The sequence below is a fragment of the Pistacia vera genome, unplaced genomic scaffold, assembly GCF_008641045.1.
Source record: "Pistacia vera cultivar Batoury unplaced genomic scaffold, PisVer_v2 Contig248, whole genome shotgun sequence".
Classification (NCBI taxonomy): domain Eukaryota; kingdom Viridiplantae; phylum Streptophyta; class Magnoliopsida; order Sapindales; family Anacardiaceae; genus Pistacia; species Pistacia vera.
The window spans coordinates 611,074-630,609 of record NW_022196055.1 but is presented as its reverse complement, the minus strand read 5'-3'; the positions used below and the strand labels follow the sequence as shown (position 1 = coordinate 630,609).

At 34.4% G+C, this 19,536-nt stretch overlaps 3 protein-coding genes across 3 annotated transcripts; 1 reads left to right on the top strand and 2 right to left on the bottom strand.

The window, feature by feature from the left end:
• Window positions 1-1,407: 1,407 nt before the first annotated feature.
• Window positions 1,408-5,546, bottom strand: LOC116132053. Its single transcript, XM_031417729.1, has 4 exons — window positions 5,430-5,546; window positions 3,639-4,656; window positions 2,316-2,502; window positions 1,408-2,249 (listed from the first exon to the last, which is right to left on the bottom strand). Exons 2-4 carry the CDS (start codon window positions 4,647-4,649, stop codon window positions 1,408-1,410), a joined length of 2,040 nt encoding a protein of 679 aa, XP_031273589.1. The 5' UTR covers window positions 4,650-4,656; window positions 5,430-5,546.
• A 407-nt stretch (window positions 5,547-5,953) lies between these two features.
• LOC116132067 (RHOMBOID-like protein 1) lies at window positions 5,954-11,018 on the bottom strand. The gene is made up of 6 exons (XM_031417746.1): window positions 10,500-11,018; window positions 9,284-9,447; window positions 7,738-7,901; window positions 7,388-7,647; window positions 6,814-6,940; window positions 5,954-6,231 (listed from the first exon to the last, which is right to left on the bottom strand). The coding sequence occupies exons 1-6, from the start codon at window positions 10,898-10,900 to the stop codon at window positions 6,106-6,108; spliced, it is 1,242 nt and encodes a 413-aa protein (XP_031273606.1). The 5' UTR covers window positions 10,901-11,018; the 3' UTR covers window positions 5,954-6,105.
• A 5,663-nt stretch (window positions 11,019-16,681) lies between these two features.
• Window positions 16,682-18,646, top strand: LOC116132052 (xyloglucan galactosyltransferase KATAMARI1 homolog). The gene is given in 1 exon segment (XM_031417728.1): window positions 16,682-18,646. A coding segment is annotated over 1 exon segment (1,965 nt).
• The last annotated feature ends 890 nt before the right edge of the window (window positions 18,647-19,536 follow it).

Here is a 19,536-nt window from a genome sequence, read left to right as displayed (position 1 = left end):
GCAAACTGTTAATGAAATTAGTAATTCAATTATATATATATATATATATAGACAAAGATGAAGGAAACAAAAGCAAACTGTTAATGAAATTAGTAATTCAATTATGTGAAATAAGTGTGCAGTAAGTTAGCTTAGCATGGAAGCCATTATTTATTTTTCTTGCCTGGTCCTTGTCTACCCATTAGTTGGTAGTAGGGACTAGGGACCCTTTTACTGCATCCTCATTTGATACTCTGCATGCTTACACTATTTGTTTCAGCTTTAAGCAATGTATAAGAAAAAGAAAAGCTGGACCAAAAGAAAGAAAAGAATTGAAAACAAAAGCGCATTCCAAGTTTCTCAAACAAGCAAAAAAAATAGCATCATATCTGTAAAATTTCTGTGTTCCCAAATGCACCACCACCACCATCCCTACATTAATAAGTTCATCTTTATATTATATATATTCTTTCACAAGCTTAGTTATAGCAATGAGTAAAGACCAACCACCGCAACCAATTTAACTACCTTTCATTCGATTGTGAAGGGCAAAAGATCCCTTGTAGATAAGAAGTGTGGTTTAAAATTAATTGATGTTAATAATAACTGGGGACTCACTTAGCACATGCTTGGATATGACAGAATAATGACCCGACTTCTCATCATTAAATTTGTTCCTTCACTGATAGATAGATAGATAGATATATACCCTCTTTCTTTTCACTTGATGAATTATTACCAAAATTCGTTTTGCAGTTGTCCTTCTTTACTGAACCAAATTGGTTTTGTGTCTCCATGCTTTTTCTTGATGCAAATATGCTACACAAGAAACTGATCACTTGTTTAGTTTTCAGGATTCAAACAGTGAAAAAACAAATTTTTGGGTATTCATCATTTATCATATATCGCATAATCTTTATGAAAAATGGAAATCAATGTTATAATTAGTGGGGTTATTACAATAATTCAGTTTACATTTACTAAATTCCATTTTTAGATCTATTAGTAGAATACTCTGTTCCAATTATTTTCCAAGTGTTGATATTAGCTCTGTTAGGCTTTTGCTTTATCTCAAGCCCACGAGCGAGAAAAAGTTCAGCCCTTAACTCGATGCAATAAAAGTTCTGATAGTTGGGCTTGAGTGTTGAGCCCAGGTCCAGATCAGTGTATTTTAGAAATGTAAAGTATTTTAATGTTACAAAGAATCCATTTGTAAGCCAATCAATCAGCCACTGTTAAAAAAAAATCATTCCGGATTTCATAATAGGCAAACACAAAGAAATGGTGGAAACCAGAATTCTACAACCATTACTCTCTACCAATTCAAATAATAACACATTTCAATTGCTACTGTCAGAATTTGCTGCTTCCCAGCAAAATGACCTGAATTCCAATACCGCATACTGATTAGGGATGCCTGCACAAATTTCATTTCAATACTATGCTCCGCAGCACGGATCGACCAGGTCTCTTGTCAGCTGGTAGCCTTGCAGTTTGATGGTCCTTGGAGACTGGTCTCCTAGAAGCAGGAGAGGAATATTTAGGAGGCTTTGTGGCAGAAGACGACGGATGATGATCCAACTGATGTTCCCTTGATCTTTTATAAGAATCATGATGCTTAAACTCATCTTGATGCCGGGATCTTCTATAATTGCCACGGTGCTTAAACTCATCTTGATGTTGGGATCTTCTAGAAGTATCACGATGATTAAACTCAACTTGTCGCTGGGATCTTCTGTAAGAATCGTGATGCTCAAACTCATCATGATGGAATCTTCTATAAGAATCGTGATGCTCAAACTCATCATGATGGAATCTTCTATAAGAATCACGGTGCTCAAACTCATCATGATGGAATCTTCTATAAGAATCATGGTGCTCAAACTCATCTCGATATCTCAGTTCGACATCCAAAAACTGTTCACAATGATACCGAAGTTGGTCCCTTCTATAAAAATCTGTCTCTAATGGAGGGAGCTCAGAGGCCAATGGCTGGTGCATAGAGTGGGGTAGAGGTGGATGTGCCACCGGAGATGCATACAGCTCCCTTCTATATTCCACAGGATCCACTGAATACAGCTGGTCCCGGGAAGAAGCAGGATGCCTTTCTTCCCAGACATGCCTATGACCATGGTAAAAAAATTCCTGGGTTTCCGCTCTTTCATTTTTCCAGCTTCTGCGAGGCCGTTTGGACAAATGATCCACAAATGTCGGAGCTTCGGCTCTTGAACTTTCATGCAACCGCTTTGATTTGGAGCCTTTGCTGGAAACTTTGAAAAGTTCGCACAAGGCTTTCACCTATTAAAACAATACAACAATTACACATAGTCACAAACAACAACGACATATAAAAGGAAGTCCTTGAGAATTCAAGCCACTAAATCCATAACTAAAAAAAAAAAAGACCTGTTTAAAGGTCAATTGACAATCGAACTTGTTCGTGCTGTAATAATTATCTTTGATGATCTTCTTAAACTTTTCCTCTGCTAGTGGCAAGCAATCCTCCAGAACAGTGAACCGTACCTACCACAAACAAATTTAAAGTTCTCCCTACAATTAGCATCCCAAACCAGGTTGAAGTGCTGCATAAAACTTAATACTTTAACCTAAAATTAGATTACAAGAACCAAAATATATAGATAATAATAAAAACAAAATTAAACAGAGGCATCCGGAATCCAAAATATATGTTCTTAGGATTGAACACTCAACGGGAGATATAACAGCTTTAACTGTTATCTAAATCACAATGCAAAAGAAAAAAAAAAAGGAAGGTACATTAATCAGATACAAAGGCACCCAAATCTTGGTTTTTCACGTTTAGATATTGACAGGAAATGAATGAGTTTAGTTAGACTATAGCAAACATGGGAGATATGCACAGTAGAAAATATGTAGAACAAATTAGAAGTTAAAGCTTGTAAGACAATAAGCATAGACATCGTAGTTTCACAACTTAGAAAACATCAAAGAGCAATTCACATTACTTACAAAAACAACATCAATGCTTATCAAGAAGCATTTAGCATTTACAATGTGATTTTACTTTTTGAAGTTTCATAAGCCAAATTTACATCCTAATGTGTATGGCACATTAAAAAGAAAAAGATTCACAGGGTTTTATCTGTTTAAAAGGTTTTGGCAAGACTACAAAAAGATACGGGACCTAGACAATTGCAGGACCACCAGATATTTAAATTCTGCTTTCTTAGATATAACTTATGTTAAGCACACACATTCAGTTTGCAATCTCTCAGCCCCTCATTGTCCTTCTCTAGCAATCTTCCATCTTCCAAGCCAGTTTTTCTCTACAATGTTAGCCATTCATACCAAAGTGACCCTACTTAAAGACAATGCAAACAATGCACTTTGTCCTTTAGTGAAACAAACCCCAGACACAAACTCAACTGCCAGCAATCAATTCATGACCTATAATAGGATAAAAATTGCATTTTACAACACATACATGAATTTATACCTACCTATGAACATAACTAGCATGATTTACATTAAGATAACTTAACCTTCAACACATAGGAGCTTGTCACACAAAGTTGATATGTACAAATCAAATGCCAACAATAGAAAAAATCAAACATGAGGTTCATATGCTTGAACCATTACTGATAACAGTATAATTGAAATGAAAAAGCACTAACCTGAGATGGAAATGCAGACTGGAAAGCTTTGGGCTCTATATTATAGCCACCAGGTCCTGCAGCTTTATAAATGCCATACATCATTTTCAAATCATAATCAAACAAAAATAGCCTCATTCCTTCATAAATTTTCAAAACCATGTCTCTCTTGTTAGCAGGCAACCCAAAAACATTATAATGAAAACAATCCTCCTTCGTCTTAGAACTGCACATAAATATCATCCCTGTAGTATTATCCTTCATTCTTGTCTTATTAGAAGATTCTGGATTCAGTCTTTTCTTGGCAACCACTTCATTTGTACGCCTCAAAGCCATCTTCTTTCTGCCTGTTTTCCTCAATTCACTCACCTTATTCTTGGAATTTCCTTCTGGTTTTTCTTTGTTTTTTGCCTCATTCCTTGAATCAACTTCATTCGTCACCTCCTTGTTCGTATTTTTTTCAAAATTCCTATCTCCTACTTCAAGTTCTTTTAGATGTTCAACCTTGTCCTGAATCCAAGGAACTGCATTTGATTCTTTACTGTTCATCTTCAAAGCCATCTTCTTTTTGCCTGCTTTCCTCAACTTCATTTGCCTAGATGTAGCTATTCCAGTATCAATATTGTCAATTATACCATGTCTGTTAGATGTAGCCGTTCCACTTGCAACATCATCAGTTAGATTGTTTTCATCATGCACTGATACCAATATAATTGATTCTTTGCCATTCATCACTGGATCTGAAGGAACCATTTCAGTATCAACATTATCGGTCACTCCATCCCCTTCCACTTTTGATATAGAGATAAGAGCACCCTTAGCTTTCTTCCTTGAAGGTGTTCTCTTCTTTCTTCTACCCACCTTGGTCAATTTCTTCTTGGACTTTGACTCATTTCTCTTGCCCCGAACTCCATGAACCACATTGGATTTTTGATCATTTGTGTTCTCAGGATCTGATGATACCATCGCTATATCAACATCATCCTCATCCAGCTCAGATAAAAGAGCATCCTTAGCTTTTACATAAGCCATAATCACCCTGTAGGAAAGAAAGGGCTTATCAAGGAACAAAGCAAGAGAACCTTTGAAAAAGAAACACGTATGAAACATAAGAGGAACCAAAGAACTTTAGAAGTCAAAGAATTGAACTCAAAAATCTTTTTGGTAAGGGTGGTAACACCAGTCCCTGCAAACTACGTAAGCAAGAACAATACTACTTGAAATAAACATCGAGTGATTTATTGAACCAAAGGGAAAACAACTAATCACTTAGACACTCAGCTACTGTTAGTGAAGTCCCCTATACAATCTGCCACAGACTCCATCATATTAAACAACTATGTTCCATGAAAGCAATGTCAGCACAGCCTGTATTCACTAACTCTCTAATGCCTAATTACTTATAAACAAGTGTTGGCTAATTCAAACTACTTTATTTTGTAAACTCAAAAATTGAACGTTGAATTATAAAAGCATCACGTTTAATGACTCAGACCTGTTTGCATAACACAATATGAGCAAGTTAAGTAAAAAAATTGCAAATAACTAACTGGAACAAATTCATTCCAAATGCGAGTCAAGTCTTTAAAAGCCAAACCAAGACATAGATGAAAATGCAATGAAAACAATTGATCGTGATAGAAACTAAAAAATCTATTAACTACAAATCAACAGAAAAGAAACATTACACTAAATCAGACAGACGAAGAAAAATTACAGGTACCTAGCAAATCATAGCCAGTGATAATTGCAGCTCTATTAAAAAAAACAAAAAGAAGTTCAAAAATTTGATAAAATGATAGTGAAACTGACCTTTAACGAAATGCTTAAGCGTAGAGAAGAGTGAGAGCGGATCGTTGCGTGAATCCTAAGGATTGAATACGATGCAGTTGACACTTGACAGTAAAGGAATGAGAAGAAAGTTATTTCTTAGAATGTTAGTTCATGACTTCAAGTTGACTTGGGAGAATCTTCGTGGACGTCAACTGAACTATGGGTATGGGCCGTCGGCCCACTCAGAAATCTCTCTGATGGACTATTCTCGTATTTTTGTACGTCCTTTATTTGTATAAATTTTTTTACATATACAGTATTATTAATAACCGTTAATATTCATATTAAAGATGACAGAAGATTAAAAACAAAAAAGAAATGATTATTGTTAATAAAAATTGTACTTTATTGGGAGGATTTTCATTTCAATTTCTCATAAATTTGAAACGTTTTCGTTATAGTATGTTTTGATGATTATTGTTATTATTATTTTTTAATTTCTGTATTCATATTTGTGGGGGATATCTGAGCACCTGACTGAAGAACAGCAAGAAGATCTATATAACAATTTAAGGGGATTGGAAAAATGATTGCCGGAAGAATGTACTTTACGGATACAGAAGAACATGTTTCTCTACAGATAACAAATGACTTACAACAAATTGTTAAATGAATCGGCTCAGGCAACCAATAATCTTCTCCTCCATGCTCTGTGTCAACTACAAAACTCAGAACATAGATCATCAAGCTTTGCAGGATTATCAGCCGCAGACAATGGATAAATGTTGCTTTTTCCAGAGCCACTGCATGTCAAATTCACTTCATTTCCAATTTGGGTCGACTGCAACAATCAAAGTCCATAAATACAAAGAATATATCCACAATGATTATAGAGTACTGATAATAAAAGCATATTACAAATGTAATTTTCTCTAAAATCATGGTTTTTTATCAGTTTAAGCTGCATTACATCCAAAACCCTCCCCTTGACTCAGGACTTCTGCACACATGGAGACTAAACAAATTATGTTCCAGGTTAAACAGTTAGATTGGCCACGTCCAGTGATAATCATATTACATGTGTCACTTCCTACGCTTTTTAATAGTGAAGAAAGACAAACAGAATATATTACTTCATTCAATCCCAAAATTTATTTTCGTAACTTAATTTCCTTGAGAATTTATAAAGTATTAGCTGCATTCTTATGCTCCATTAATAAATTTCCATACTTATTTGAGATTTCATCTTCTAAAAAAATTCCAGTTTAACAGCAATGCATCAAATATCTGTTGCCTACTTATCGTTCTCAGTATTCCAATGGAAGTTCATTTCGCAGCTTAGTCTAACATGAACACCACATAACGATAGGAAGTTCACGAACAAAATGAAAACAAGAAGAACAAGAGTGTTTGCCTCATTTACCTGACAATACACTTCTTGTGCTTTGCAATTCCATAATGAGGTAGGGATACAACTCATATAATGACACCGGGAACAATAATCATTCATGTTAACTCCACGGCTTAGCTGAACCAGACCAAGCGTAAATCTGTCAAAATTACAGATCTTCTGTTAAGAGAATTCTTTAAAGGCAGTAATAGCAAACACCCCAGAGCATGAAACTAATAATGACGATGACTTCCCAACTGGCTCATTGCATTTAATGATCGATAACTTAACAATGCCTTCTATTAACCATTTTGTGCCATCGACAACAAGAGATCCTTTACAAAAAAAAGGGTAAAACAAAAGACGAAAAAGAAAATAAAACTGATATACCAGTCTCAGCAATAAAATATAGTCTAGGAGTGGTAAGAGTTGAAGAGATCCGAAGAACAGTTTTATGAGCATCTCAAAAACTCAAACTAATACACAAAAGTAACTTCCTAGTAATGAGCCTATTTATGCACTTTCAAAGGTGCTTTTACGGTTCACTACAAGGAATAAAACAAGTTATACGAATTCAGAAACTGCACAAAAGGATTCCAGGTCTTACCCGACAATCAATAGTATCAGCGAGAAAACCCACAGTACATACTGATATGTCTTATGTTTAGACTTGACTGAAGTTACAGTGTATCCTGGAGGAACACTTTTTTGGCTAACCCATCCAAACTGGGGGCGGATCAGTAACACAAATCCAAGAAGAAAACCAGAAAAAAATCCTCCTATATGAGCAAAGTTGTCCACGTGTGGAAGGATTCCCATGGCCAAATTTACTACGATGATGAAAATGAGAGTCAGCATCGCAGCGAACTGCACACAAAATCCTTAACTGTAAGCTAATATGAAGATATGAAATATTTGGTAGAAATTTCTGTTTAGTTTAGAGGAACTCTTATGTACCTTATTTGCATATATGGTCCAATTAGCAATAAGCTCAGAAAGCATGGCTCCCAATAACCCAAAAAGGGCACCAGAGGCACCAACAGAGATACTTTGTTGAAGGAAAAGAGCCGACATTACACTCCCACCAAAGCCAGATATGACATAGAGCAACCCAATTCGGACTGTAAAGGAAAATTCCATAATAACTTTAGAACTTCAAACCAAAAATATTATTTGACTGAAGGAGTTCCACATGCAAGATCAAAAAACTGTTACGTCTTTTTCTATATATAGCAACCTCTTCTTTCAAACAGTTTCATCATAAAATGGAACAATTATCCAAATTTAAAAAGACTAAATAATAATTCACCAGGGATACATTAATCCTGCACCTATCCTAGGTTAACCAACTTGCTTCTTTTCTGCACATTGTTTTTGACAACCCTTATCTAGTAAAGTTGCAAGCCTATCAAATCATATTCAACGAAATTATAACAGGCGTATAACTGCCATAACAGGATGGGAAATCACTCAATCACTGCAGAGTTCTTATTTATTTATTTATTTATTTTTCCAACTTAATCTATTTAGAAGAATATGGTATCAGATACAAGAGGCGAGTAAAAGTATGCATGAGGCAGCCGTGTGATCCTAAAGAGAAGGTGTACACATCACCTAGGTATTTCAATATCACTATTATTATCAACTCTTGCAATGTGATTAAATAGAACTATAAAACTCAATCAACACAAATAAACAATGGCTAGCATGTGGTTTAAGTTTACAAAGTGTTTACATATACTTTAAACAGTTTTATCGTAAGATGGAACAATTATCCAAATTTAAAATGACTAAATAATAATTCACCAGTGATACATTAATCCTGCACCTATCCTAGGTTAATTACCTTGCTTCTTTTCTGCACATTGTTTTTAACAACCCTTATCTAGTAAAGTTGCAAGCCTATCAAATCATATTCAATGAAATTATAACAGGCATATGACTGCCATAACAGGATGGGGAATCACTCAATCACTGAAGAGTTCTTTTTTATTTATTTATTTTTTTCAACTTAATTTATTTAAAAGAATATGGTATCAGATACAAGAGGCGAGTAAAAGTATATATGAGGCAGCCATGTGATCCTAAAGAGAAGGTGTACACATCACCTAGGTATTTCAATATCACTATGACTATCAACTCCTGCAATGTGATTAAATAGAACTATAAAACTCAATCAGCACAAATAAACAATGGCTAGAATGTGGTTTAAGTTTACAAAGTGTTTACATATACTTTAACATTACACTATCATGTTTGATCTAAATAGGTTGACCCGGCCGGCATGCAACATTTAACATTTTGACATCAAATGTGTTTCGGAAGAAATAAAGTTTCATGCTTCAAATGACAGAATAAGTCATTATTAAAGATTTATAGGTAATAATCCTCCCTCAGTAACTAAGGAGAAACTAATTAAAGGCTTTGTCAACCATTTAGTCTAGAGATTATGCAAAAACAAGACAATTTCAATAACAATGAAGATGAGAATCTAGATGCATACCAAACCCAAATTCTTGTTCAAGCCGAATTCCGATGAATAGAAGACTCAACATATTTGTAAGTAGATGAAAAACCCCGCCATGCAACCACACGCAAGTTAAAAGGCGCCATGTCTGGTGTTGTTTTGTCATCTTCACTATTACCATAGCACCCATCTTCTCTAATCTGAAGAAATAGAAACATATAGAAATAAATTAGAGTATAACACATCAATTTTCATATATAATTACTATGTTCTTCATATGTATATTCAAACTTCATAAATTAATGACATTCAAAATTTTCAATAGCTCCAACAAAAAAAGTTTAAACAACATATGTTGGATGTACACATTCAGTAGCCTAGAGATAGCCCTCTGGCAAAATATCCTAGAACATTCTAGCTCAACAGTTTCACTTTTTCCCATATTCGTCGAGAACTAATAATCATGTAACACGAGAGGAATAAAGCCCAAGATCATCACATAGAAAGCGATTACCACCGGAAGTTAAAAAGCAATGCACCTAATATGAGAGAAATGACTAATTCCTAACAGAAGAAACCTGTAAACCATTTTCCATACAAAAAAATCTCCATATAAAAGAGGGGATAAAAAGGAGAAGTAACCATCCTGCAACGTCGTAAAGCAAAAAGGACCAGCAAGCATGATCACCCCATTCTTCTAATGTAATCCATACTGAGAACTGATCACATACTTCCTCATCTCATTTGTATACAAATAAAAAAACTTCGTATACTTCCAGATTAATAGCTAGACTAGTCAATCAAAAACTTGAATTAATCTGATTATTCGATAGTACTCCCAAACAATATAACTCTAAGCCACATATATAAAACAATTCAGTTTCCCAAAGTTTCACTAAGTTTTTAAACTCCATCTAATCCATTCCAAAACTCACTTAACAAATTTAGTTCAAAATCAAAGCTCTTGCTAAACTCCACAATCTTTGATAAACACGAAAATAATAGCTTAACGCCAGAAAATTTCTTCAAAGAATCTACCCCATACTTCCTCTACATGAAAGACAATTATCACAAAGGCCAGAAAACACACGACACACTCAAATCATTAACTCTTCCGAAGCATGACATGATGATATCCAAAAGTCTTTATGATCATTCACAGCCAGAAAATCAACAAATAAAAACATTAACACACTATCTCAAAAACAAATTAAAAAAATTATCTTAAAAAAAAAAAACCCCCGAAACTCACGTTTGAGAAGAAGGTCCAAGAAGCGGGTTCTGTTTCATAGGCTGAAACGAAAATCTCCCCAAAAATTTACCCAAACAAGAACTCCCAGTATTCTTCGGACAGTCATTAACATACATTGTAATTATAAACATAACAATGTTAGCTACAACGAACGCCGGTACCAGCCACGTACAATACCGCTTAAACGGCCCGAATTCGCCCCAATCATCCGCCTGCGACGGCCTCGGCATCAGAGACGGCGGCGACATTCCGGATATTGCCGATGCAGACGCTGATGACGGTGACACTCTTCTCACCGGCGTTCGTGATGTGGCCATCGTCCCCGACGTCGATGCCATGGGAGGTCCTCCTCCCGTCGGTTGCACCTTGATTTCAAGGCCACGTGGCGCATCTCTGGACATGACGGATCTTTCACTTACTAACAACAACCGTGGATATTTGAAAATCAGAAAAATGGATTAAAAACTTGTTGTAATTCCAAAACGAGAGCATGTTCAGCAACAACGAGAGCATCAAATAAATTTAATTAATTAATGTTAAGTATTAGGCTAAAATAAATCTTATTGATCTTAAATTTTTTTTTTATATATATATATACATAATTAATTAATTATTACATGATATTACTTGCTTTTGTTATTGCGGGAATTTTGCGTCTTAAAATTGACCGGATTAATTAAATGTATTTTTAAATAAACAGAATATTCACACTACATTGCGTCATTGCCAGTATTTGCCACCCCACAGTGACTCTAAAGATTCCACTTTTTTCTTTATTAAAAAAAATATTAATTCATGCTTGTTTTTCATAATTTATATTATTAATTATATTAATTTTTTTGGTATTATTTCGATATGAGGGATTTAAAAGATAAAAGGAAGTTGAAAGGGCAAGGTACCTAATTCAAGTTATGAATAATTGATGGTGCTATCATGTGACTTATGTTGCTTTCATTAGCTTTCTCAACTTTAATTATTATTATTATTATTATTTTCATGATTAGGTTTTTTAGATTAATTTGTACATACCTTAATTAATTCTTAAAATCTATTAAATATCTTATAAGTTTAAAAAATTAGGTAAATTATAATGTCTAAGGTTTAAATCTAAAACTTAAAAAAATAAGCAAACCTTTTTAAGGGTTGGGAAGCTAGAAACTCAACTGTAATTATTAATATCTAATAAAATTAAAATCATTGCACTTAATTATAAATTTATTTAATTTTTCTTTATGAATTGGGTAAAAGATAAGAGCAGAATATGCCTTAATTGGCGTGTTGTGATGACTCACCAATTCCATTTATGACTCATACTTGGCGTATTCTGCAATTGTGCCATGTTTGGATTTTCCTGGAAAAGCATTGGAAAAGCAATGGAACATATTGGAACATTAGTGGTGGGTTTATTTTATTATTTTGGATGAGATTTTTGAAAAAGATGAGTTGGGTGGTTATTAATTTAAAAATTAATAAAAATACTTTCTTAAGTTTGTTAATTTAGTTAAATATTTCTATAATAAAATATTAAAAATTAACAAAAACACTCACACTTACCTATTAAATACCGACAGTCGGCTTCCATTGCCGGAGGGTGTTCAACAGTTGTCATAATGGTGTACGACTGACTGGATTTGGTCGATCGTGTACCGATATGGCTTTTTTTTGCCAGATCCATTGTGGATCTGGCCATAAAGTCGAAAAATGCCAGATCTACGGCCATATTTGGCCACATTTGGTTTTCAACGATGACCAAAGATATGGACGTCGTTGACGCCATAGATCTAGCCAAATCCATAGTGGATCTGATCGGAAAATGCTAGATTGACGCACTACTAGCCAGATCAAGGTGGTAGTGCGCCATTACGCCATATTCCGACCACTTTCTGGTGGTGATGGCCGAAGTCTGACAAATATGGATGTGTAGAGGTGTTTTTGTCAATTTTTAAACTTATTTTTTTGGGGTGTTTAGTTAAATTAACAAACCTGAGGGGTTTAAAATAGTTGAATAAAATAGAATCAGATTTTCAGAATAGAAAAACAACTATCTGTTTTGGATAGGATAGAGATAGGATAGGGTAGAAATAAAGAAACAAACACAGCCAAGAGACACGAAGAAGAAACACTTACAAAAACAATCAGAAACCCAAGTTGTCATCTGCATTGGGCAGTAGATTAAGACGTTTTCCTAACATGGAAACTTCACTGCCCAAAGATATCAAAATCTTCCGGGATTGTTGCAAAAACTAATTGCTTTTAGATTGAGCAATTTCAGGATTCTTTATTGGAATGAGTTTGAGAAACCTAACAACAATGGTCACAATTGATAAAAGAGTTTACCAGACAACTATGCCTAACCCCTTTGCGGATGCTGGCGGCTAAAAAATTAAGATCCAGGATTCAAAGTTGCAATGTATATAGATAGTTTAGATGGATACGTTTTCTATAACAGCCACTTGAATCTTGAGAAGGGATGTTGGTTCAATCTTTAAAGAGTCTTTGTCAAGGGGATCCATTTCTACCCAAATGGGGAGAATGACATTTTCCCACCTAAGGTTTGGCGAAACGACACTTTCACACCCTTCAAGTTTCAAAATGACACTTTCCCACTCTTTCTTAGGTTTTGTTATGTTTTCTGGTAATGTTTTACTGAAAAGACTTAAATAGTTGACTTTATAAATTTTTTATTATTTTTTAATTAGCCAAAAAGTCAAATATTGAAAAGTAAAAAAAGATAAAATGGTTAACCCTACCTAAAAAGTTTGGAGTAATGTTATGAAATTGTTTTAAGTTAAATGATCTTCATATTTATTTATTTATTTATAATGTCATTAATATTCCATCACTATTATTCAATAATCTACTAAATATATAATGTTTTTCATGATATAATGTTTTTCATTTTTACTAATTAACATAAAAAATCAAAATTCCTAATTAAGTAAATAAATAAAAGAAAAAAATATATCTTTATGCTTGAACTAATAAATAATTGAGTAAAGACTTTGACTTAACTAAATTTTTATTTATAATAAACTAATTAAGAAATTAACTATTTAAGGGTATTTTCGTCTTTTTAATCAAATATTAATAGAAAGCACTAACAAAACTTGACAAAGGGTGAGAAAGTGTCATTTTGAAACTTAACAGGTGGAAAAGAGTCGTTTCACCAAACCTTGGGTGGGAAAATGTTGTTCTCCCACCCAAATGTGGCAATTGGACTTTTATCAGTGTGTCATTATTTAATCTTTGAGGGCTTAGTCAGAAGTTTCTGTGGCAGCTGTGGGCATTACCAAGTGTAATAATTGACCCATGCCACGCCCACCCAATTAGTTTCCTAAGGTCTTGAAGTTAATGGTCAAGTTACCCTTTATTAATAGTTGTAGAGATTCAAACTCATAACCTTTTGAGTAATATAGTCAATAATCCCAGGCGAACCACGTTAGATTTTTTAATCTTTAGAAGGAACTGTTTAGCTAACAAGTTTCTTATTCTCTATAACAAAAACAAAACCATTTTCTGTTAGAATTTTCCGACTTCTGTTTTACTTCTTTGCACCCCCGATAGTTTGCGGATTACAACAACTTTCACCAACTTAAACAATTTTCTGACCTAATGGTTAATTTTGCCTTTTATGTTTGTCATATAAGGTATGGCTATTTATCCTCTTATTAAATCAATTTCTGATTCTATTTTGAGATACGTAGCTAGGTATTTACAGCAGTTTCCTTACTAATATTCAATGGACGACAATCTAAAATGGATCCTCTTCCTTTTCTGAGTTATACCTTCCATATACGTCATCAAATTCTTAAACCCAAAACGGTTCCCATTTCTTGTTTTGGTTTTCCTGTGACATAATGCGTTCTAATTCAAAATCTTTGATGAAATATTATCATAGAACTNTCCATTGCCGGAGGGTGTTCAACAGTTGTCATAATGGTGTACGACTGACTGGATTTGGTCGATCGTGTACCGATATGGCTTTTTTTTGCCAGATCCATTGTGGATCTGGCCATAAAGTCGAAAAATGCCAGATCTACGGCCATATTTGGCCACATTTGGTTTTCAACGATGACCAAAGATATGGACGTCGTTGACGCCATAGATCTAGCCAAATCCATAGTGGATCTGATCGGAAAATGCTAGATTGACGCACTACTAGCCAGATCAAGGTGGTAGTGCGCCATTACGCCATATTCCGACCACTTTCTGGTGGTGATGGCCGAAGTCTGACAAATATGGATGTGTAGAGGTGTTTTTGTCAATTTTTAAACTTATTTTTTTGGGGTGTTTAGTTAAATTAACAAACCTGAGGGGTTTAAAATAGTTGAATAAAATAGAATCAGATTTTCAGAATAGAAAAACAACTATCTGTTTTGGATAGGATAGAGATAGGATAGGGTAGAAATAAAGAAACAAACACAGCCAAGAGACACAAAGAAGAAACACTTTAAAAAACAATCAGAAACCCTAGTTGTCATCTGCATTGGGCAGTAGATTAAGACGTTTTCCTAACATGGAAACGACACAGCCCAAAGATATCAAAATCTTCCGGGATTGTTGCAAAAATTAATTGCTTTTAGATTGAGCAATTACAGGATTCTTTATTGGAATGAGTTTGAGAAACCTAACAACAATGGTCACAATTGATAAAAGAGTTTACCAGACAACTATGCCTAACCCCTTTGCGGATGCTGGCGGCTAAAAAATTAAGATCCAGGATTCAAAGTTGCAATGTATATAGATAGTTTAGATGGATACGTTTTCTATAACAGCCACTTGAATCTTGAAAAGGGATGTTGGTTCAATCTTTAAAGAGTCTTTGTCAAGGGGATCCATTTCTACCCAAATGGGGAGAATGACATTTTCCCACCTAAGGTTTGGCGAAACGACACTTTCACACCCTTCAAGTTTCAAAATGACACTTTCCCACTCTTTCTTAGGTTTTGTTATGTTTTCTGGTAATGTTTTACTGAAAAGACTTAAATAGTTGACTTTATAAATTTTTTATTATTTTTTAATTAGCCAAAAAGTCAAATATTGAAAAGTAAAAAAAGATAAAATGGTTAACCCTACCTAAAAAGTTTGGAGTAATGTTATGAAATTGTTTTAAGTTAAATGATCTTCATATTTATTTATTTATTTATAATGTCATTAATATTCCATCACTATTATTCAATAATCTACTAAATATATAATGTTTTTCATGATATAATGTTTTTCATTTTTACTAATTAACATAAAAAATCAAAATTCCTAATTAAGTAAATAAATAAAAGAAAAAAATATATCTTTATGCTTGAACTAATAAATAATTGAGTAAAGACTTTGACTTAACTAAATTTTTATTTATAATAAACTAATTAAGAAATTAACTATTTAAGGGTATTTTCGTCTTTTTAATCAAATATTAATAGAAAGCACTAACAAAACTTGACAAAGGGTGAGAAAGTGTCATTTTGAAACTTAACAGGTGGAAAAGAGTCGTTTCACCAAACCTTGGGTGGGAAAATGTTGTTCTCCCACCCAAATGTGGCAATTGGACTTTTATCAGTGTGTCATTATTTAATCTTTGAGGGCTTAGTCAGAAGTTTCTGTGGCAGCTGTGGGCATTACCAAGTGTAATAATTGACCCATGCCACGCCCACCCAATTAGTTTCCTAAGGTCTTGAAGTTAATGGTCAAGTTACCCTTTATTAATAGTTGTAGAGATTCAAACTCATAACCTTTTGAGTAATATAGTCAATAATCCCAGGCGAACCACGTTAGATTTTTTAATCTTTAGAAGGAACTGTTTAGCTAACAAGTTTCTTATTCTCTATAACAAAACAAAACCATTTTCTGTTAGAATTTTCCGACTTCTGTTTTACTTCTTTGCACCCCCGATAGTTTGCGGATTACAACAACTTTCACCAACTTAAACAATTTTCTGACCTAATGGTTAATTTTGCCTTTTATGTTTGTCATATAAGGTGTGGCTATTTATCCTCTTATTAAATCAATTTCTGATTCTATATTGAGATACGTAGCTAGGTATTTATAGCAGTTTCCTTACTAATATTCAATGGACGACAATCTAAAATGGATCCTCTTCCTTTTCTGAGTTATACCTTCCATATACCTCATCAAATTCTTAAACCCAAAACGGTTCCCATTTCTTGTTTTGGTTTTCCTGTGACATAATGCGTTCTAATTCAAAATCTTTAATGAAATATTATCATAGAACTGGATGCTTGTTCAACTTGAAAACATTTGGGGATGCCATGCTGCGGAGAACGATGTTTGGAATGTGTCACAATCGATTCTGGTACTTCGTTTTCACATTATCTTTTTCGTGGGTATTCTTTCTTTACTTGTTTAGATCTTCTATGATGGTTAGCCCCAAGAATCATAATGTCACCTTGTTAGGCGACAATGGCGATGCCAGTTTTGTTGATTACCAAGCGTTTCGTTCTTCTCTTCGTTTGCATGAAATCCCTACTGCAGATATTCATAATATAAGTGGTGATGAACCCTCTAACGATACAAAAAACTCAAGTAGTCCTTATGAATATTTATCCATGAAGACGAGTGACTGGGTTAAAATTGCTGATGAAGTTTTTGCGTCTCTGGTAAAAGAAGACGGCAATAAAGAGATTGAAACTCAACCTATTGAGAAAGCTAGGGGCCGAAAGATTGAGAAGAAATCTAGCAAAAAGAAACAGGATAAACCGGTTAAATCATCTCGGATTGTGAACGAAACAACTAAACCAGTTGCCGAAGAATTACCTGAAAGAAAGAATGAGCCAGAAATTGAATTAGATTTTGAAGCCTGTAAGGGTCGATTCATTTATATTCCTCGTATTCCGAGGAGATTCAATGAAGACTTGCTGAGGCATTGTGATTCACTTAGTTTTTGGTGTAATATGTGTGAGTTCATATCAAACAAGGGTCTTGGTCCTCGTCTTCGAAATTCTGAGAAAATTTATTCAAACACAGGATGGTTTGCCACGAACCAATTCATGTTAGAGGTGATTTTCCACAACAGAATGAAACAGTACAAGTGTTTGACAAGTAACTCATCTTTGGCTTCAGCAATCTTTCTTCCATACTACCCTGGACTCGATCTCAATCGATACCTTTGGTACAAGAATACTATGAAAATGAAAGACATTGAGGCCCTTGAATTTGTCAAGTGGCTGAGGAGAAGACCTGAGTGGAAAAGAATGCATGGTAGAGATCATTTTTTGGTTGGAGGAAGAGTCTCTTGGGATTTCTTGAGAGCAACGAAGAATGACTCTGATTGGGGTAACAGGCTTTTGCGTTTGCCTCAAACTAGGAACATGACAATGTTGGTGATTGAGTCAAGTCCTTGGAACAATAATGACTTTGCAATACCATATCCAACATACTTTCATCCTTCAAATGACAGTGAAGTCTTGCAATGGCAAAACAGAATGAGGGAACAGGAGAGGCCTTTTCTGATTTCTTTCGTGGGCGGTAAAAGATCCAATTCGCATAATTCAATAATCCGAAATGAAGTCATTGATCAGTGTCGTGCCTCTTGGAAATGTAGGCTTATGGAATGTAGTAAAAGACAGAACTTGTGCTACGAGCCAATCCAGGTTATGAAGATGTTTCAAAGTTCTGTGTTTTGCTTACAGCCTGAAGGGGATTCATACACCAGAAGATCAACTTTTGATTCCATTTTGGCTGGATGCATTCCTGTTTTCTTCCATCCTGGTTCTGCTTATGTACAATATACATGGCACTTACCAAAGGATTATACTAAATATTCTGTGTTCATACCGGACATTGATGTAAAGAATGGCAAAGTTAGCATTGAAAGTATACTGGATAAAATTCCAGAAGAGAAGGTATCAGCAATGAGAGAGGAGGTGATAAGGCTGATACCAAGGGTGATATATGCTGATCCAAACGGTAGATTGGAGAGCCTTGAAGATGCATTTGATATCACAGTAAAGGGTGTTCTTGATAGAGTTGAGAAGATCCGGAAGGAAATGAATGAGGGTAAGAATTTGAGTACTGACATAGCAGAGAGATTTGCTTGGAAGTATAATTTGTTTGGGACAGTAGGGAAACATGAATGGGATCCTTTCTTTGTACAACCAGAATAATATGAATATGAGCAGTCGGAGGAGAGTTAAAAGAGAGCAAATAGTAGTTGTAGTTTTGATTTAATGTAATGTAGAGTATTCCATTTTTTAATACTGTTATTTCTAAGCATCGATACTGGAGTTGTTAATCTTTCAAAGCTGGTTTTGTGTGCATTCTGAGTTTGGCTTTTTGCTTATGTTTGTTGCTCTGTTTACTTGTTTTGATCACATAACAAATGTTGCTTATTTGTGACTGAGAACTCTTCCGATCTTAAGTCTTGTTTTAACTTGAACAATCCCTGTTTTGACTAGTTGAGTGTAGGAGTGAAAATCGAGCCGAGCTTAACTCGATTTTGGCTTGAGCTACTCGAATACTTATTCGAATCGAATTCGGTCAAGATACAACTCTACTGGAAAAAGCTTGATTAGAACTCGATTAAAGTTCAAATTTTAATTTTAAGTACGAATTCAAGTTCAAACTTGATTCCTTAGGCTCGAATTTGAACTCAAATTTGATACTGTAGTAATCAATTCGAGTTTGAGTATTTAGATACTCGACTTGACTCGATTTCACCTCTAATTTGAGATTAAACTGAGTGTAATCTCAATATTAGGGTTGTGGGGCAACCCAAATGCAATTCTACCCCAGCCTGCTCCACCCCATTCCTTAAAATTCAACATTGGGGTGGGTTGGGTGGGATATATTTGGGTTGTGTTTTCCCCAACCCAACCCACTTTGAATCAATTTTATACTTTTGTTATAAATGTTTAACATTATTATTATAACATATTTTAAAATATTTATTTTTGGGCATAATTATCACTAATATTGTCATAAATAATTAAAAAAATATATATATTTTTATCTCTACAGTTGATTTTAGATTTATAAGATGACAAATATATCTTATATCATTTTTACAAAATAAACTTAAATAGGA